At 43.5% G+C, this 22,648-nt stretch overlaps 1 protein-coding gene across 3 annotated transcripts in view; it reads right to left on the bottom strand.

Annotated features, from left to right (window-relative positions):
- The window catches only part of TMEM117 (transmembrane protein 117), a 316,364-nt gene that overhangs the window by 109,598 nt on the left and 184,118 nt on the right, over nt 1–22,648 (bottom strand). For all 3 annotated transcript variants that reach the window (XM_040343890.1, XM_040343889.1, XM_040343891.1), the window contains exon 5: nt 12,300–12,397. In XM_040343890.1, the coding sequence (XP_040199824.1) occupies nt 12,300–12,397 (98 nt within the window). The remainder of the gene's footprint in view (nt 1–12,299; nt 12,398–22,648) is intronic.

The raw sequence follows: 22,648 nt of genomic DNA, 5'->3' as shown, positions 1-22,648 counted from the left end.
GGTATACCCTTTAAAAGTTGAACACGCTCTGCACAAACTGCAGTATCCTTCCAATAGGGCTACTTCAAAATTCGCTCCACATTACTTTCCAGCAGTTCCAAAGTGACATAAAAAAACAAAAGTGCCAACACCCAAGGTGTTAATGGACAGAACCTCATCACCCCAGCTTGAAATACACTCATATTTTTTAAGGAAATAAAAGCATATGTACAAATTCCATTAAGGATGTATAATAGCCAGCAGGGGCATGAATTTTGATTGGCCAGAGGGGAAGCCAATTAGCGGGTCTGGTGGACGTCCGCTGGCCACCCGCGATCGCTCCCCAGACCTTATGTTCCTGGATCGCTGGACCATGGGACAGGTGAATGTGTGTTTATTACAAGTCAGCAACTACACTTTTTGTAACTGCTGACTTTTAATGAACACAATAATGACTGGATCTACGCTTTATCTTCACACAATACAATGCATTTGTCTTATGTTTATACGCCAAGTACTGATACCTTGGACAGAAGAAGATCCTGGACTGCCGCACTCCTTAAAACGATATTTTTATTGTACAAATGAAATCCAAAAAACAACCAAAGCGATGCAGTCAAAATGAAGTGAACAACAGGAAAAAGGTGGCCGACATGTTTCACATCATGTGATGCTTACTCATAGCTAGTGAACAATGAAAAAAACTGTGTTTAAAAAGAGGGGGGGGAGGTGAATGGGGTGTTTCACCAATTAACCCACAGGTGATGGTTAGTCAATGGAACGCTTTGATGAACCCTGATGTGTCACACATGGACTACTATCGTGTATGGGATTAAATAAAAATCTCATACTGGTGATAAAAGATGATAAAAAAAAAGAAAGATTATTATCTATGTCCATGTGTGAAACAAATATTTATCATAACCAATATGGTGAAAAAAGTGATGTGTGTATACCATAAATGTATAAAGTATTTGACAATACAACAATAATAAATAATTGAATGTGAATGTAAAGAAAGGAAAAAATTGTGTATCAGTATGTGTATAAACACACACACACGGACATATAAGATGTCACAAAATTCACACACAATATTTGTGTACTGTGATATAAAATGATGTGAAATGAACATATATTGCTTAAAGTGGATGTAATAGTCTCATATAATGGTCTAAAAAATCATTGGTGAATGATATCAAGTATAGAACTCATTAAAAAAAAAAAAAATTATATGTGAATCACAAATATGTAAAAATATAGTTTTGTATAAAAATAGTATATATATGATTATGATACTATACGCTGTACCATGTCATTCTGGTTTGGATGTCATTTTAAAGCATCTATATATCCTCATAATATTTTACAATAAATGCTCAAAGAGACACATACTAATGTAGCATAGAATATAATGAACAAACCATAGATGACATTATGGTATGCGTCAAGGGCAGAACTCTTCTAAAACCCCATTGTCTTCTATCTTCTATTTTCTATTTAGATTAAATTATGCAAACAGCACAGGATCATGTGAAGAAAAACTGCAGACGCAGTCTGCAGGTGCATCTAAAAATGTTTTTAAAAAAAAAAAAATTAAAAAAATTACAAGAAGAAAAGACGAAAATTGCTTCGACATTCACAATGTTTCAAAAAGTGTTGCCATCTTGGATTGTACCAATAAAATATGGAAACATTTTGTAGTTGACCAAAGCTAGATGCCATATGTCTTGCACCTCGCACCTTTGGATTTCATTTGTACAATAAAGACATTGTTTTAAGGAGTGCGGCAGACCAAGATCTTCTTCTATCCAATGCACCTGTGCATAGCCAGCACCTTTTTGGTTTAGTGGGACGGAAGCAAAGCCAAGGGATCAGCAGTTTTTAGAGCGGTATCATCTCTCACGTCAAGTACTGATACCTGTACAAGCAAAATATGATGGAAACCCATAATGAATACTTTTTTTAAAAGGTTAATTGTAGTACCATGACCTTTCTAAGAATTACTTAATTGTTCATTACAAATCCAGTTTCATGTTACCCCCCTCAACCTCATTCAGTAAACAGGAAAGGAAGACTGCAGAAAACAATTGTTATATGCATTGTGTAACCTAGCAACCATTGCATGTATCTTTAGCTCTATAAATAGAAGAAACATAGATCCACAAACCCAAGAATGCAAAATAAAAGTATTAGCACACATAGAAGAATGCAAATCTTTTATATCGGTATGTTCATGGACACATATACACATCTTTTATATCAATGTGTTTATGAACACATACGCAAAAACACCCATACAAAAAATGCATTAGGGGAGGATGTTATCCTTGGAGTCCCTTGATAATACTACCTAATTATAATGACAGCGTAATTCTTCATCTATGGCATAGTGATATTCATACTGGATGAGATCTGGAAGAATATTATTAAAAAACAAGAAACAGTGCAAACTCAAAACACAGATTATATGTGACAGCCTGCATCGTTAACTTATAAATGTATATAGTCAAACTACTTGTACTTCCCAAAGACATGAAATGTGCTTCATACAAAGCACAAAAAAAAAAAAAAAAAATGCAATAATTAGTGTTGAAAAATAAAATAAAAGTTCACACCACCTATGCTTATGTAAAATTCAGCTCAATGTTTAGAATCAGAGAGGGGAAAAAAAACTATTTGGCTAAATGGATATATAGAAATATTTTTTTTATTACTGACATAAAAGGGCACATAAACCATACAGAGGCAGAGATGATAAAAGGAGCACATCATTAAACATGTTTACGCTAGCTATGTTATCAATTGCACCCTGAAGGGGATTTTAATATACTATTGCATCAATATGGTTTTTGCTATGGTTGTTAAAAAAAAAAAAAAAAAAAGATTCACCAATGCCCAATGAAAGAATCCTGTCTCCTATGGAGACAATGGCAAAAAAATACTGTCTGCAGGTGTTGTATCAAGTGTGCATCAGGCATTGCTCATCCCGTGTAAACAGTCAGATATTCTCTACCTGTATTTCCTAGATTATTATTCACCCGCTGTGCTTTCTAGAGACATTTCTGCTAATTGCTAAGGTTCTAATGAGCCTTTGTCAAACATCTCCCACTACTCCTCTTAATACATGAGAATTTTAAACTGCATAATTTTAGCTGAACTCAAAGCACTTTAAAAGGACATTACTAGCAAACACTGTGAGTTATAACCTTTGAATTGCTTGCCTTTCCATATTTTGATCATCATATGTAAATTTGTAAATGCTCCTTTTAGTAGTCATCGGAGAATTTGATTTGAATGGCTGTTAAAGCTAAACTTTATATAGTTATTTAAAACAATATTTTATCTAGTTATGAATTGACTGCATAGTAAATAATTAAATGTATTTTACAATGAACTTGAGAAATACTTAACTTTTTCAGCACTCACATTTGATTTATAAGGAAACCTCTCAGTAAAGAAAGAAAAGCATAACATGAAAGTACCATCATCCTATCATAATTTGAATAGAGGTAAGATTTATCTGGGACCCCAGAGACCCAGAAAAACCAAGGGAAATGGGCAAGGGCTATTGGACTATGTCGGTACTTAAGTAAATCAGTTATCAATAGAGTATGATAGAGGTAAAAAAGTTCAATTTATTAAAACATAAACATAACATAAATAACTTGAGAAATACACAGTGTTTTAAAATTACAGAGATGGTAGTGTAAAACAATTGATTATACGACCAGCCAACACCTGGTAAGGCAGGATCAGGTTGGAGACCATGCTGTGATCCTAAAAGCCCAACCATTTGCATAATCCTCTTCCTAATAGGATCCTTTTCCAGCAATGGGCAGCCCTCACATCCTGATGGCGTCAACAAGTCTCTCAATATACTGTGAGTGCAGAGTGCCATTGTGAAAACCCTTACAGGACATGGGTCCATGATGTCCTGAACTTACAATATGTCATCAGTCTTCATTTAACCCCATTGGACGGGATATCATTTAACACCATTGAATGTCATTAAAGACTAAGGACATTTTGTGGTGGTATAACAGCACTGCACTTTTTTTTGGAGATGTTTTAAAGGACGCACTAGCCCAGAATTGAGCTTTAACTGCAGTAGAAAAAATGAGATTACCAACCTGGCTAGGCTGTCAAAAAATTCAAGTGATTCTAAGGGCTCAAGGTTCTATGCATGATGGTAAGAAGCCTTCTCTGTGCAGCAGCCCCCCCCCCCCAGCCTCTCCTAATGCTTACCTGAGCCCCATGACAATCCAGCGATGTGCACGAGAGCCCCAGCTCTCAGGGACTCTCCCTCCTCATTGGTTGAGTTGGAACTGTCAATCACAATCACAGCCAGCAAGCCAATGAGGAGAGTGTGGGGGGTGATGCTGAACCGCAGCTATGTGTGTGATGCAGAGCAGTGGCTCAGGAGTAAGCCTGCTTGGGTGCCCTCATAGCAAGCTGCTAAAAGGGAGGGGTCAGAAGTGCCAGTAGGGGACCCAAGAAGAGGAGGATCGGGGTTTCCCTGTGTAAAACCACTGCACAGAACAGGTAAGAATGACATGATTGTTATTTAAAAAAAAAACTTTCAAAATACATTGGCAGGTAAACAGTTTGTATATGTGTACATTAACTTTTAATTAGCTATGTACTTGGACTTTTTTTTATATTTACAGTATATAGGTAATGGTAACCTATTGAGTACACAGTGAAGGACAATCATACAGAGCACGGGTAGGAAACCTCAGCACTCTGAAACTACTGTTTTCCTGTTTTGAAACTACAAATCCCATCATCCCTCTGCCTCTAGGAGCCATACCTGTTATTGTCAAGAGTGTTGCAATGTCTCAAGGGACTTGTAGTTTCACCACAGCTGGAGGGCCGAGGTTGCCTACCCATGGTATAGAGTATATCACACTGGTTAGAATTTTAACAAAACTCAACAACAAAAAATTAGAATCCAAGGTTCTTAATTAAAAACTTCCTATATGTCATACTTTTACAGCTGCATGCAGCTTGATGTGTACCCTTCCCTACAGAAATTATGCTCCACCCAAGTGTTGGGGAGAACAAAGAGACTACAGGGAGCCCTGGAGACTATTCTGGAGTTCTGTTTCAAATGCCAAAAGTTGCTTTTAAAGTCAAGACAAACCCATTGCAGTGAAGCTACATAAAATGTACCCACACTTTATATCTCTACATCTTGTATATTTTGTTTAACTACTTGTCTACCAAGATACATTTATAAACATCATTGCAGGCAAGTGGTTAAATCAAGCTCACAGCTGCTGTGAGCATGATACCAGCTTTAAGAGCCACCGAAGAGCTTTCCTATAAAAGTGACTGTGTGATTGCATCCCTTCTACGGGGCTCTCAAAAGGGGTGCCTCCCCTTTAGGGGTCTCTCAAGGGGCACCCCCAGCAGTGGCACCGGCAGGATGCACATTGGAAGCAAGAGGAACTCGGGGGAACATCCAGTCCCTGCTCCCTCCTGTGACTAAAGACACGCCTGGCAGTGACATGTATTACATCACTTTTGGGGTCACAGTTATCATTCCTCAGCTAATGAAGCCGAGGATGCAGCTATTCAAACCTCATCTGTGCTTAAATTGTTTCATTGGAGGAAAGGGGAGACATTGGAGGTTTAATAGATCCTCAATGCTTCCATAAAAATGACCTGTCATCTGGCCATGCTATTTACACACGGGGGGGGGGGGGGATGTTAGTCTACTTGTGATAGCAATAAAGTACAAAAAAAAAAATTAAATAACATTTGCACAATATAAATAAAAAATATATATATATTAAAGCACCCTATTACCCGTGCACCCATGTAAAAGGTGCATCATTTATGTATGTAAACATCAATTGCACCACCCATGTGCGGCATCAACACGAAAGTTGGAGTGAGAGCAATAATTCTAGGGCCATAATTCAGTTTACTTTAAACTGATGACCTGTAACTTCTTGCCAATGGAGAATTTTAGGTACCATAGCTTTTTGCGATTCCACGGGCATGCACACTTTGAGGACTTGACATTTTTGGTATCTCTTTACTCAATGCAACCTCATCTGTTTTGTATTTTACCAAAGAATTGGGTATAATATTGTGTTTGTTTGCATGAACATGCATTTTTTTCTTGAAAAAATGTGTCAGTTACAGTAAATAATATTATGCAACATCAAAAATTCCAACTACTACCATTTTATTCTCCAGGATTTCTGCTTTCAGAAAATAGATACTTTTTGGGTGGTTTACAGTAATGGTGGTTATAAAATCATATTTCCCTTTTAATCTTCTGTAAAATTCAATGCAAAATGGCAATCTGGAGCCATTCTGTATACAGTTGGTGTAATTTCCTGCTTGTGTATTTTGATGATTTCCCCGGAAGTCTGCACTAAGATACAAGTCCGATTTTAGGCATCCTTTGCAACAAAAGTTTCAATTTTGGCGAGTTGCTTTTAAAGAGTTAATTCCATTTAAAGGAATGCAAACCTTGCTACTCTCATTAGAGCCATTAGTTTTTTTTCTCAACAAAATAGACTTAAGCCTGGATTCACAAAGCACTTGCGCCGACGTATCTCGAAATACGCCGCGTAAGTGCAAATATGCGCCGTCGTATCTATGCGCCAGACTCAGAAACTAAGATACACCTGAAAATAGGCTTCATCCGACCGACGTAACTTGTATATGTGATTGTCACCGGCGCAAAAAACAGGTTATATTATATTGACCTGCTGCGGTACTGTGTAAACCTCCAAAAAGGTTTATGAGTGAAAGCAAAAGAATGTGGTTACTGCGCTGGTCTAAATGCGCGATGACACAAAATGGTAAATTAAATCTAATACAATAAAGTGCTGAATCCAGTGCAGCGATATGCGTGATAAAACACAATAAATAACTATAAAAATAAATAAATAAGTAAATAAATTGCAATATCCAGCTGTCACAAGCGTGTACTATTGCGTAGTGCTAAGTGCAACTACTGTGCCACCAAACAAGATTTAAATAAGTAAATAAATAACAGTAAAAAATCTCACAAGCATGTGACTAAATAAATATCAAAATTTCATTCTGTTAAACATATGAGATATATACGTGATACTGTATGCAACTAGTTTAAAAACAAACAGATCTGAATTAATAGAAATATATATATAAATATGGATACAAAGTGCAAAGTCATAACATATGTGCAAAAAACGTTTTAAAGTTCATGTGCCTGCATAACACAACTCCAAAATTGCCTGGAAAACCAGCAACTTGTCAGTTTGGAATCCAGTAAAGGGAAAAAGTTTTGTGGTAATTTGTCCTGGAGTTATATCTCATACATCTAGGGTGCAGCTATCTCTTCCACCCGACGGGAACAAGTGCTACCACCACCAACTGCTGAAATACACACTCACCAGACCCCAGCTGGTAATAAGCCCAAAGCCTTATTCCATTATGATCGATCGTGTCCTCTTTTCCTCTCTCACAAGATTTTCCTTTGTTCCTCAAAAAACAGGGGGCTCATCATAGTATAGTATGTTTTAAAAAGGTTTATTTCTTTAAAAATATTTAAAATCAAACTACTCACAAAGGAGGTGCTTTAACCAGCACCTGGTGTATTTGGCAGTATCGGGTTTGGACAGACGCTCACCAGCTTGTCTTTGGGTTGCGCGCCCGGCTCCTGCTACACTTGTGGTTCCGCTGGTCAGATGTACCCCCTCTGCGTTGTCCACCTGGCTTCTACGCATTTCGCAAGTCTGCGTAATCAGGAAAGCTGGTGGATATTGATAGTGCAACTGTATTTATACTCTCAACTATTAATTGAATGAAATGGCAAAACCGGAAGTGGTTCCGCCGCCATCTTGGCTAAACCGGAAGTGTCCCGGCCGCCATCTTTACTACTGTATGCTCTCAGCTATACTCTCAGCTGTCAATTGGGTGGAATGGCGAAACCGGAAGTAGTTCCGCCGCCATCTTAGCTGTACCGGAAGTGCCCCGGCGGCCATCTTTACTGCTGTATGCTGGCCAGTACTGTATACAGATCATTGGGAGGATGTTTCTACTGGGTGGCTGCTATGTGTTATTGTGCAGCAAAGCCCACGCTAGCACGCCGTTGCCGCCATTACCTCCCCTTTGTTGATCAACCTCCCCTCTCTCTATTTTGATCTGGGAGTTACTGAGTCGAAACCGGATGTGCCCGTTCCGCCATTTTAGTGTCTGGCATATGCTACATATGTTATATGATTCCTAGTACCCTCACTATTTCTACCGGAAGTACCCGGTCGGCCATATTGGGTACTGGATTCCGCCCTGACTTGCTATGTGCGTCTGTGCCCGATGCTGCCATAGACACCTTACAGAGACACATCGACATTTATCGTATAGTTCTTATTACTATTGCCCTTAAATGCAAAAAAAATAATAATATTGGGGAATACTTAAAAACAGTAGAGCAATCTCCATATGACAAATGGGTGGTTGCATCTATAATGTTATTACTAAATTTTTTCATCAAAAGTACATAAAATAATTTGAATACAACAATAAAAAATTAAAATTAAATTAAAATTGATTCTATAGGTGCATAAATCTTTCGGAAGCATATATATAAATTTTGGAAGCTGGGAATGACTAAAATGAGTGTGGATGCATACCCAAATTCTATGTGAGTATGAATGCATGCTAAAATTGTATATGAGCCATGTGTCAATAATCTTCCAGAAAACAATTGACATCTAGTTCTACATTCATTCCCTTAGGTCTGAGTGTCTCCATTTTATAAATCCATTCTGTTTCGTTACGTGAAACCTCCCTTCTCATATTTAAATTTCTCCAGTTCTGTTCTATTTTGTCAATAGCATAAATTTTTAGTTTACTGGGATCTTTGTTATGTTTTTGTTTGAAATGCAACGAAACACTATGGTGTATGAACCCCTTTTTTATATTCCTAATGTGCTCCCCCATGCGCACTGACAGCTTCCTAGTGGTTCTACCCACATACTGCAGCCCGCACTCGCACTCCAGCACATAGGTGACATGCGTGCTACTGCATGTGATGAGTTTCTCTATTTTAAATTCATTTTTGTTAGTATGGGATTTGAAATGGCTGATCTTCCTAGGTCCTTTTGTTATGCGGCATGGTTTGCACTTCCCGCATCTGAAAAAACCCTTCTGATCGAAGAAGGTGGTAATTTTCTTGGGAGGGTCCGGTACATTTTTTACTAAGGTGTCTCTGAGTCTTCTGGCTCTCCTGTATATGAATTTCGGCTTGGCAGGTAGAATTCTGTTGAGATCTGCATCTCCCATAATAATGGGCCAGTATTTGGTGATGATCTTTTTAACCGCTAAATAGTCCGCGCTAAAACCAGTCACAAAGGTGACATCATTTCTTTCTGTTGGTTTGTGTTCCTTTTGTTTCAGCATATCAATTCTGTTCATGGAGCCTACATCTGATCTTGTTTGCTCCAACCTTTTTTTCTCATATCCTTCCTCGACAAATCTGTCGATAAGTATATTTGTTTGCGAACGGTAATCCTCTATGGAGTTGCAGTTTCGTTTAATTCTAATAAACTGCCCCTTGGGTATAGCCCGTTTCCACTGGGGATGGTGGCAGCTACCGTACGGAATGTACCCGTTGCGGTCCGTTTCCTTAAAGTGTGTTCTTGTATGTAGTTCTTTCCCAGTTTTGAATATTTCCAAATCCAAAAACTGTATTACGTTAGGTTGGACGTTGGTGGTAAATCTGATTCCATAGTTGTTATTATTGATATGCTCAACGAAGCGATTCAACTGCTCATGGCTCCCCTCCCATACAATCAAGATGTCATCTATGAAACGTTTATATGCTTGGATTTGTGGCCAGCTTTTACCAAAAATTTCTTCGCTCTCCCATTTATTCAAAAATATATTTGCCACGCTTGGGGCATACTTATTCCCCATTCCTACCCCTTTTATTTGGCTATAGTACTTGTGGTCATGCCAAAAAAAGTTGTTTTTCATAGCCATTCTTAATCCTTCTAGAAGAAACCTTCTCTGTTTTAATTTGAGGTTCGAATGGTTTTTCAGGGCCCATGCTACTGCTGCCAATGCGTCAATTTGCTTTATGTTGGTGTATAAAGACTCCACATCTATGGTCACCAACAGTGTGGAGTCCTTCACTGAAACTTGAGTTGACATGTTTATAATGTCCTTACTGTCTTTAATAAAGGAGTTTCCTCCTGCTGCCAGTGGCTGTAGAAACACGTCTAGATACTCCCCCAACCGGGAGTGTACCGAGTTTATGCCGCTGATGATTGGGCGTCCCGGGGGTTTCGATTTGTTTTTATGTATCTTCGGTACTTGGCATATTACCGGGATTCTTGGAGCCTTAGGTAATATATATCTTCCCTCCTTTTTGTTTATGATATGGTCAGCAATCCCTTTGTTTAGAAAAGTTCTGAGTTTGGATTTTAATTCCTTGTTGGGGTTCTTCTTTAGTAATTGGTAGGTAGTGGTGTCGCCTACTAACCTGTTGAGTTCATTTGCATATTCTTTCTTGGTTAGTATGACCAACCCCCCCCCCCTTATCCGCAGGCCTAACGACTATATCTTTCCGTTTTTCCAGTTTCTTAATTCCTTGCCATATTCTATCCTGTTTGGTGTTCCTTTGTGGTTTGATGTTTTTTATTTCTTTTTCCACCATTTTTTTTGAAAACCTCTATGTGGTGGTTGGAGCTAATTTTAGGGTTAAAAGTTGATTTATTTTTTAAAAGGCTGTGCGTGTATTCTGGAGTCTCTGTTTCTTTTAGGTTTTCACCTTTGCTTCCAAAGTATTTTTTTAAATTTAGTTTCCTTATAAATTTTTGCAAATCTATAAATGTTTCAAATCCGTTGAAAGCTTTACTGGGCGCAAATTTAATTCCTTTATCTAGGACCAGTAACTCTTCCTGTGAAAATACAATATCGGTTAAATTAAAAATGCCTTCGCCTAGTTTAACCTTTTTCTTTTTGCTTCCCCCTCTGCACCCTCTCCTTCTTGGGGGTTGTGGTTCCATCCTCCCCTGCTGGTTTGAAAAACCGGCATTGGTGGTCTGAATGACTCCCCCCAGTCCCTCCATTCCCCCTGCCACTGGGGGGGTCCATAGTTTTGGCCATAATAACCCCTACCCCTCCCTCTCGGTCCTCCTCTCCAGGGTCTTGAGTATTGGCCGTTGTAGGGTTGGTAGGGATATTGGTGGGGTGGTGGTCCTCCCTGTTGTAAGTGCAAATATGCGCCGTCGTATCTATGCGCCAGACTCAGAAACTAAGATACACCTGAAAATAGGCTTCATCCGACCGACGTAACTTGCCTACGCCGGCGTAGAGTGGGCGCATATTTACGCTGGACGTATTTGGCGCTCCCATTGATTTTCTATTGACATATGTAAATGAGGGAGATACGCCGATTCACGAACGTACGTCCGTCCGTCCGACGCAGTGCGCGTAAAGTCATACGTCCAGCGTAAAGTTATGCCCCATAAAGGAGGTGTAACTCGGCAGCATCCATTCAATGGGCTGCACCAGGGAACACAAGCTGACGTATTTTACGTAGGACATGAATATGACTAGGCGTAGGTTACGTTCACGCCGTAGGCAGTGATCCGGCGTATCTTAGGCAGTTGTTCCGACGTATTTGTGAGCATGCGCACTGAGATGCGTCCACGGGACGGCGCATGCGCAGTTGGCGATTCGTATCTGTCTGGCGCTCGGCCCATCATTTGCATGGGGTCACACCTCATTAGCATGGCTCACGCCCACTTACACTTACACCGACTTGCGCCTTGGAAACCCAGCGCAGATTTGGGAGGAAGTGCTTTGTGAATTCAGTGCTTGCCTCTCTGCGCTGCGTCAGCGTAGCGTAAAGGAGATAGGCTACGGCGGCATTAAATATGCGCCAGTGTCTGTGAATCCGGGCCTTACTGTTTAAGCTAAATGAAGAATAATAGAAGAAAAAACAGACTTTGCATTTAAAATTTTGTATGACTCACCTAGCATGATCTACAGCAGTTGGAAGCTGAACACTGTATGAACCTATCTGGATGCATCTGGGGCATACTTAGTGGGAATTCAGCATTTTTTTTTTTTTTTTTTTATAAAATGGTCTATCAGTTGCACAGAAACTACATGGAGTTGGAACACTCTAAACTGTTTCTTGGCTAGACAAGGTAAAGATTCTACCTATCTGTACTCAGAAAATGATCATGACATAGTAACAATAACTAGACAATAATTGACTTTACAGTCTGGTTAACATCTGCATGTTAAAGGGGTTCTGTCATTAAAAGGCTGTCTTAAATATGATCAAGACATGAGCTTACCAGAACAAAATTATCCGGATGTTCCCCCTCCTCCAGAAAGCTCGTGCAGATTTACCCCAGTCTGGGTATTGACTGTCCTGAAGCATCATGTCTGTCACCTGTATAAATACATTGCATTTTAAACTTTGATGATGACTAGAGAAACACCTAAAATATTGTTTCTGAAATGCAAGAGCCCCCCAATAAAACGGCATCTCATATGAGCCACGTAAACAAATCCATGTAAAAATCACGGTTAATTTTTTGGGGAAGAATTTGAACCTGTGTTTTAGTGACATTTTCGTAGAATGGGGCAGGGCTAGAGGATTTCCAGAGAGGATACAAAATTTTAGATAAATGGATAAAAGTGATCTTGCGCAATTCCTCTAGTGTTGCTCTGTGTATAACATCATAATCCAAAACAATATATCAAACCAATCAATCAGGCGCACACCCGGTGTGATTTGAAGCTTGGAGGAGGATATGCTGTGAGGCTTGGTCTGGCTTATCCATTCGGGATCTCTTGCCATTTGAGCCCAAATTACATTTTTCGGGTAACCCCAGTTGTTTGGACTCATTATCTATACTTTAAGAGCCTGGAGCCTGGATTCCATATAGAGGAGATAAGGAAAGAAATACACCAAGGAAGGACCATCAGCCCATATATTTCTCCACAAGGCTTTCTATTCACATTATTTAGGTGAGAGTTCAGAGAGCGCAGAGATGTTTGCTGAATGCACTATTATTGGTGGAAGTTCAACTCAGGACTTTATTAATTTATCTATCTATATATTGATATTTGATTTGATACAGCATACTCTAGGTAAAGCCAGATCAGAGTCTTATAGAGTGGTAGAATTATCGTTTTGTCTCTGTAGATCAGGGGTGGGCAATTATTTTTTCGATGGGGCCACATGAGAAACTAAAAATATTTTGGAGGGCCGGGCCAAAAGGCTAAACTCAATACTGCATAAAATCAATTGTATTTCTTTATAAAAAGCAGTAAATATCATTGTTGGAAAACTGGTACGAGTACTTGTTATAGACATGGCACAGGAGGGGGACAGAGGCACAGGAGGGGGACAGAGGCTGGGGACATGACACAGGAGGGGGACAGAGGCACAGGAGGGGGACAGAGGCTGGGGACATGACACAGGAGGGGGACAGAGGCTGGGGACATGACACAGGAGGGGGACAGACGCTGGGGACATGACACAGGAGGGGGACAGACGCTGGGGACATGACACAGGAGGGGGACAGAGGCTGGGGACATGACACAGGAGGGGGACAGAGGCTGGGCACATGACACAGGAGGGGGACAGAGGCTGGGCACATGACACAGGAGGGGGACAGAGGCTGGGCACATGGCACAGGAGGGGGACAGAGGCTGGGCACATGGCACAGGAGGGGGACAGAGGCTGGGCACATGGCACAGGAGGGGGACAGAGGCTGGGGACAGAGGCTGGGGACATGACACAGGAGGGGGACAGACGCTGGGGACATGACACAGGAGGGGGACAGAGGCTGCGGACATGACACAGGAGGGGGACAGACGCTGGGGACATGACACAGGAGGGGGACAGAGGCTGGGGACATGACACAGGAGGGGGACAGAGGCTGGGGACATGACACAGGAGGGGGACAGACGCTGGGGACATGACACAGGAGGGGGACAGAGGCTGGGGACATGACACAGGAGGGGGACAGACGCTGGGGACATGACACAGGAGGGGGACAGAGGCTGGGGACATGACACAGGAGGGGGACAGAGGCTGGGGACATGACACAGGAGGGGGACAGAGGCTGGGGACATGACACAGGAGGGGGACAGAGGCTGGGGACATGACACAGGAGGGGGACAGAGGCTGGGGACATGACACAGGAGGGGGACAGAGGCTGGGGACATGACACAGGAGGGGGACAGAGGCTGGGGACATGACACAGGAGGGGGACAGAGGCTGGGGACATGACACAGGAGGGGGACAGAGGCTGGGGACATGACACAGGAGGGGGACAGAGGCTGGGGACATGACACATGAGGGGGACAGAGGCTGGGGACATGACACAGGAGGGGGACAGAGGCTGGGGACATGACACAGGAGGGGGACAAAGGCTGGGGACATGACACAGGAGGGGGACAGAGGCTGGGGACATGACACAGGAGGGGGACAGAGGCTGGGGACATGACACAGGAGGGGGACAGAGGCTGGGGACATGGCACAGGAGGGGGACAGAGGCTGGGGACATGGCACAGGAGGGGGACAGAGGCTGGGGACATGGCACAGGAGGGGGACAGAGGCTGGGGACAGGCAGCCACTGTTTAATCAATAACAATTGATTAAACAGTGGCTGCATGTGATGGCACAGTGGCTGCGTGTGATGGCACAGTGGTTGCGTTTGATGGGCACAGTGGCAACAATTGATGGCACAGTGACTGCGTGTGTTGGCACAGTGGCTGCATGTGATGGCACAGTGGCTGTGTTTGATGGGCACAGTGGCTGCGTGTGATTGGCACAGTGGCTGCGTGTGATTGGCACAGTGGCTGTGTGTGATTGGCACAGTGGCTGCGTGTGATTGGCACAGTGGCTGCGTGTGATTGGCACAGTGGCTGCGTGTGATTGGCACAGTGGCTGCGTTTGATGGGAACAGTGGCTGCGTGTGATTGGCACAGTGGCTGCGTGTGATTGGCACAGTGGCTGCGTGTGATTGGCACAGTGGCTACGTGTGATTGGCACAGTGGCGACAATTTATGGTGGCACAGTGGCTGCGTGTGTTGGCACAAGTGGCTGCATGTGTTGGCACAAGTGGCTGCATGTGTTGGCACAGTGGCTGCGTGTGATTGGCACAGTGGCTGCGTGTGATTGGCACAGTGGCTGCGTGTGATTGGCACAGTGGCTGCGTGTGATTGGCACAGTGGCTGCGTGTGATTGGCACAGTGGCTGCGTGTGATTGGCACAGTGGCGACAATTTATGGTGGCACAGTGGCTGCGTGTGTTGGCACAAGTGGCTGCATGTGTTGGCACAAGTGGCTGCATGTGTTGGCACAAGTGGCTGCGTGTGATGGGCACAGTGATCCCTCCCGGCCCTGCCTACTGTTATCACCGCGGCGGGGAACATTAGACAGCGTTCGTTTGAACAGCTGTTTTCCCCGCTGCGCATAGACACTCCCCCTTGGATGGATCTGTCCAATCGCGAGCAAGGGGGAGTGTCTATGTGACTCCCCCTTGCTCGCGATTGGACAGATCTGTCCAAGGGGGAGTGTCTATGCCATAGACACTCCCCCTTGGACGGATCTGTCCAATCGCGAGCAAGGGGGAGTGTCTATGTGACTCCCCCTTGCTCGCGATTGGACAGATCCGTCCAAGGGGGAGTGTCTATGCGCGGCGGGGAAAACAGCTGTTCAAACGAACGCTGTCTAATGTTCCCCGCCGCGGTGATTAACGTGGCAGCGGCGGCGGCGGGGGTGGGCCGGATTAAAAGGTCCGCCGGGCCGTATACGGCACGTGGGCCATAGTTTGCCCAGGTCTGCTGTAGATGATCCCCTTTTAAATGCATGCCAAAATTCTGTTGGCTTTGTTAGCAGCAGCTTGGCATTGCAATCTATTGCTGAACCTGTCATCTACTAGGACCCCCAGGTCCTTTTCCATCCTAGATTCCCCCAGAGGTTCTCCCCCTAGTGCAGGGATATGCAATTAGCAGACCTCCAGCTGTTGCGGAACTACAAGTCCCATGAGGCCTAGCAAGACTCTAACAGCCACAAGCATGACACCCAAAGGCAGAGGCATGATGGGATTTGTAGTTTTGCAACAGCTGGAGGTCCGCTAATTGCATATCCCTGCCCTAGTGTATAGATTGTATTAATTTTGTTGCTACCCAAAATGCATTATTTTGCATTTTTCTACATTAAAATGAATTTGCCATGTAGTTGCCCACCCCATTAATTTGTATATATTCATACGATTTATATTGAATGTAATCACTCTGTGATCATTGTTTCCTAAAGTAACCCTTATTTCCACATCAGCAATCAGATCTGTGTTAATTGAAAATACATCTAGCAGAGCTAGTTATTTCTAGTTGGGGCATCCACCAACTGATACATGAAGTTGTCCAGGAAGACATTTAGGAAATGGCAAGTCTTAAATTAGTGAGCAGTTCCATATGCCCAGTCAAGAACTGGAAAATGGAAGTGCCCCATTATAATCACATTGTTATGCCTCAACGCCTATCCTAATTGTGATAGGAGATCAGACTCCTCCACATCCTTCCGGGTAGTTATTTAGCATTTACACAAATAAGCAATTCAAAAAAACCTACCTATTCCTTTGCTTCAAAATCATGTAAAAGACTTCTTATTGGTGCACCCATGTTAGAACGGTGGCAAAATCTTCCCTAAGCAAACATGATATTGCTTTGCTGTTGACTTTTCAATCTTCTCTTTGATTGGGGCAGTGGCGGCTGGTGCTCAATATTTTTTGTGGGGCATCAAACAAACCTCCCCCTCACTCGCACTGCCACCACCACCCCCTTACTCGCACCACCATCGCCAACCGCTGTCACAAAACGTACTGGTATTCTCCTCCCAGCCGAATAGAAAGTGGGTCCTGAGACCCGATTGGCCAGGAGCAGAATCAGGAAGTCAATAGTGAATAATAATTTGCTATTGCCACACAACTGGGTGGACTCAGGGCGCAGCCTTTTTTTAAAGCCAATTAGAGCCTTAGGCTCCAATCATGTGCTTAAAGAAAAAATCTCCATTGGAATCTATGGCCCAGATTCAGGTAGATTGGCAGATCTATGCGGCGGCGTAACGTATACGATTTACGTTACGCCGCCGCAACTTACACGGGCAAGTGCTGTATTCTCAAAGCACTTGCTCCGTAAGTTGCGGCGGCATAGCGTAAATCACCCGGCGGAATTCAAATTCTGTGTATCATTTAAATTAAGCGCATCCCCGTGCCGAACGAACTGCGCATGCGCCGTCCGTAAAATATCCCAGTGTGCATTGCTCCAAATGACGTCGCAAGGACATCATTGGTTTCGACGTGAACGTAAATTATGTCCAGCCCCATTCACGGACGACTTACGCAAACGACGTAACTTTTTAAAATTTCGACGTGGGAACGACGGCCATACTTAACATTGTTGCGCCGCACTTATGCCACCATATAGCAGGGGCAACATTACGCCTGGAAAAGCCTAACGTAAACGTCGTAACTTCACTGTGTCGGCCGCGCGTACGTTCGGGAATTCGCGTATCTAGCTAATTTGCATACTCAACGCGGAATTCCACGGAAGCGCCACCTAGCGGGCAAAAGAAAAATGCAGTTTAGATCCGACGGCGTAAGAGACTTACGCCTGTCGGATCTAATGGATATATATGCGTAACTGATTCTAAGAATCAGTCGCATAGATACGACGGGTCAGATTAGGATTTACGACGGCGTACATGGTGCTGCGCCGTCGTAAATCCTTTGAGAATCTGGCCCTATGTTCCCAGTGCCCTGCATGTAGTTTAGTGGCCGGGCACATGGATTAGGGGGGCGGCGCCCCTTATGGATGGGCCGTTACTGGATTGAGTTTTTGGTGTAGTAACATGGAGGGTTAGCACCTCCCACACTATCAAAGCAACAACTGCATCACCCCATTCTATGTTTATCTGAAGTGCTTGGAGGACTAAAGTTTTACCACAAAAATAAAAAGGCAGCCAATTGAAGTTCTTGTATGATATGACTCTGCCACTGACTACCACATTGTACTAGGCAGAGTAAATATTTAAAGATATCCAGAAAACCAAAGACCTGCAGCATTTCAAATACTAGAAAAAAAAAAACATATAGTTATGTGAGAGGACTATTACAAACCAAAAGTGCAAGTTTACAGTTTTACAAGGTTAATATCACTTCAGAACTCAACTCCCATGTTGACAGGTGACTGATACAGTTCAGATGCAGAATAAAGGCATCAGAACTGCCAGAAATGTATAGGCCTCCTGCCACTAATGTTCCATTTTTTTCAAACTATATACAGTAGATATCTAAATAAAAGAATAGAAAGATGAAGCTTCCACTGCTAATAAAACACTATAGGATGGACAATTAAGTCACCCTGTTTTTATGCAATACAAAACAATAAAAAACAAAATATAAAAGTTTATTGTCTACAGGTATTTGGCTGGTAGCTATAACAAATTGTGAATGTGTTTATTCAGATAGAAAATGTTAAACATTTTGGCAAAATATGCCATTCAAAGAAGAGAGAACAGGGAACAGACAGATGGTATTTTACTGTGCCAGTTACTGCAAAAGGTTTCTAAACAAATACTCTACAATAAGAGAGGAGAAAAGTTATTTAAAGCGAACCTGTACTACTGACTGTGAATACAAAGTTACTATAAAGTTTAAGACAAGTATGGGATTTACATTTTTTTTTAAATCATACTTACTAGTTGGATGCCCCCACCAACTCTAAGGCCGGGTACACACGAACAAACATGTACGGTGAAAGCGGTCCGTCGGACCGTTTTCACCGTACATGTCTGCCAGAGGGCTTCTGTATGATGGTTGTACACACCATCGTACAGAAGTCCGCGCGTAAACAATACGCGGGGCGTGTCCGCGTCGTCGCCGCGACGATGACGCGGCGATGACGCGGAGACGTGGGCGGGCCTGCCATTTAAAGTCTTCCACGCATGCGTAGAAGTCTTTCGACGCATGCGAGGGACGGCGGGCGCCTGGACATGTACGGTAGGTCTGTACTGACGACCGTACATGTCCGAGCGGGCAGGATTCCAGCGGACGGTTTTAAAACAAGTCCAGGAATATTTGCCCGCTGGGAAAAGGCCCGGCGGGAAAATGTTTGCTGGAATTCGGCCCGCTCGCGCCCACACACGACCGAACATGTATGCTGAAACTGGCCCGCGGACCAGTTTCAGCATACATGTTTGGTCGTGTGTACGGGGCCTAAGACTAAGAAACAAGTAATCAAACCCAGAAGATCACCCGGATCTCAGAGCTCCGTTGGCAGAGAGCTGATGACTGTCAGTCACCATTGTCTGTTTTGCTTCCCCCCCCCCCACGTACGCGCTCACTCTAGCGCTGAGCTGTGGGGGGCAGCTGGCTCAGGCTCTCAGCGGATCAGAAAGGCTGAGCCAGGTGACGGTCCAGGGTTGTGGGTGGATCCCGACCATATTGTCACAATCTTTCCACAGCCTGGACCAGCTCTGTGATGTCAGCCAACAGTGGCTTTTGCTGAAATCGGGTCACAGGAGTGCAGAACAACTGCTCTACTGTGATCTACAGAAGTACAGCCAAATGAGCTTTAGCTGTACTTTAAGCTTAGCATTGGATTGAAAGCACCATTAGGTGCCTCTGCAGAGGTGTAACTACATATCATGGGGCCCTGTAGCAAAATGATGATGGGGCCCCCTGGCAAACACTCTCTTTAGCAGTGGGCAGTGTCAACTGTGAAAATACATGTCATAGCATTGATTCTAACATTAAGAATGTCTAATTATGGACAGGCAGCAGGTGAAGCGTCAGTATAGACAGTACAAAACAAGGGACCAGTGCCTTAGATACATGTTATAGTTGTATTAGCTATTGTAGCATCCCCCAGACCCCTGGAGGCATGGTGGTACCGCTAGACAGGGCTGCTGTTAGAAATCACGGTGCCCCGTACAGCCTAACAGTGCCCCCCAGGCCCCCCGCCCCCAATATATCAAAACAATATTTTCAACAAATACACTAACATCATTATTAGCGGACACAAACCTGTGTGAATTAGCCCTTTTTTAAATAGTTTTGAAAAATCTTTAAACTTTTTTGTTAATATAATTTTTTAAAGAACAGTAAAATATATTAAAATGTATTTTATTTTACAATTTGTAATTTTTTTATGAGACAGGTAAGCCAGCAGTGCCGTGGGGCAGCACAGTGACATGGGGCACAGAGGGGGATCAGAAGCAGGCAGAACAGGAAGGGGGATGTCATTCTGTAATTGCTCCTCCATCTGACCACAATGATTCCCCCTGCTGTCCGGGCACCCCTGTTTGCCCGGGCCCCCTACAGGAGGGCTGGTGGTCCCCCCTATCAGCGGCCCTGCCCCTAGAGACAGGGTGGGGTGACATTTCACTTCAGGTGTAAGTCTCTTAGGCATAGCGAGACATGTAGGTAGATGGGCACCAGTCACTTTTAGGCAAACAAAAAAGGTTTTTATTACTTAATTTGATTACTTAAGTGGGAGAGAGGGTTAGGGTTGAAATTGTTCCATACTAAAGCAAAACTTTGGTACTCTATGCAGCACATCACAGGGAAAAAAGAGACTAAGTCAAGACTGATGCTCCTGTGATAAAATTCTCTAACAACCAGCACCATCTTCTGCAAGAGAGTCCACCAGCCTTCATGGGATGCCATCCTGCATCCAGTGAAGATCAGCAGCATCAGACCTCATCACCCCCCAGGCCCACTTCTAGTTATGCAAACCTAAAACAACATATTCATTACATACGAGGAGAGAGGACATCCAAAGGTGAGTTGCACCAACACTACACTGATACAGTACAGATACATAGGCACACTTTTCACACCCCGATCGCCCGACCCCCCCCCCCCCCCACTCCCTGTCACTGTCACCAAGTGTAGTTTTCAGATTTTTCACTGATTACTGCACTGGTGTCACTTGTGACACTAATCAGTGTTAGAGCAGTTAGAGGTAAGCCCAGGTACCCCCCTAAACCCCCCCTAATAAAGGTTTAACCCCCTGATCACCCCCAGTTAACCCTTTCACCCCCTGTCACCAGTGTCACTAATATAGTCTACAGATCTATTTTCTGATTACTGTATTTAGCGTTGCGGGTGACGCTAGTTAGCCAGTTACTGTCAGGTTTTTATAGCAGCATACACCACCCTTACTAGTATAGTGTTTGAATGGATCAATATCTTTGATTTATACTAGCGTCACCAATAGTTTCGTGTTCCCAAAAACTCTGCGTTAGCGGAATCAACCCAGACACCTGCTAACACCTGTATTTAGCCCCCTTGCCCAGCTCAACCCAGCCCAGCCCACCCAAGTGTAATATCAATTGATCACTGTCACTTACGAAACACAACACACATAACTGCAGCATTCTCTGAGTCAGGCCTGATTCCTGCGAACACTAACAGTTAATTTTTTGGTAGCGATTGAAGCAATCGATGACAACCAGTGGCTATTTTTGCCTGTGAATTGTACTAGTTGTACCCGTAAATTTAGAGACCAAAATGTCCAGACAGAGGTACATTAGTGAAGAGGCCTACACATTGCTGAGCATTAAAGATGAGATCGATGGGGAAGCCGCCTCACTGTCAGATTCAGGTTCAGTATATGAACCGGTAGAGAGCAGTGCCACCCTGACAGAAATCAGGGATCACTCCGTTGTCAGCGTTAAGGTCAGGGGTACCCGACCCCGTTCTTCTCTTGTTTGAGCAGAGAGCCAGAACTAGTGCCGCTCAACCTCCTGGTGAACTGGCAAGTACCAGTGGTCTAGTACATCCTAGTCATAGTCAAACCAGCACTGCAGTAACACGTGGTGACGTGGCAAGTCCCATAATTGCAGTTCAAGCTGGTGGGGTGGCTAGCACAAGTAGTGTCCCGCAGGCACCAAGAGTTCAAACACAGGCCCATAGAGCCCATAGTGCCCTTCCCGCTGCATCCCTAATTGGGAGCCCACCATTCTGCAGCGCCCGTACTTCCCCCATTCGCTGGCCAACCCGGAATTCAGGTGGAAACAGTTGATTTTACATCACTTGATTGTTATTCACTGTTTTTCACAGATCTATTGTGGACCAAAGCAATATGTATGCTGGTCAATTCATCGCCTCTAATCCCCAGTTGAACCTTGCCAGAGATTGTAAACCTATTACAGTTTCTGAATTTAAGACCTTTCTGGGCCTATCCCTCCTCCTAGGCATTTTCTAAAAAGTGTGCATTGCGGTCATATTGGTCCACTGACCCATTTCACCACATGCCGTGTTCTTTGCTTCCATGACCAGGACGCAATACGAGCAAATCTTGCGGTTCATGCATTTCAAAGACAATGAACTCTCTCATCCTTGGTGTGACCCTGCATACGATCGGTTCTACAAAATTCTGGCCCCTCGTAAACAACTTCAACCAACAGTTTGCAGCCTTGTTTATTCCTGATCAAGTTGTCAAGAGTACATTTTCTGTCCGCTTGATTGTTTAACAGCATCTCTCCAGAAAGCGTGCCAAGCTCTGTGACAGGGCAACAGGCTATACATATGGTTTTATGGTTTACAAGGGAAGAGATAGTCACATGGAGCCCCCCAACTGCCCAGACTACATTTTTTTTTTAAATGTAAAAAACAAAA

This window comes from Rana temporaria, chromosome 3 (genome assembly GCF_905171775.1).
Source record: "Rana temporaria chromosome 3, aRanTem1.1, whole genome shotgun sequence".
Lineage (NCBI taxonomy): Eukaryota > Metazoa > Chordata > Amphibia > Anura > Ranidae > Rana > Rana temporaria.
Note: the sequence above shows the minus strand (reverse complement) of the source record. Positions and strands in the feature narration are given on the sequence as shown.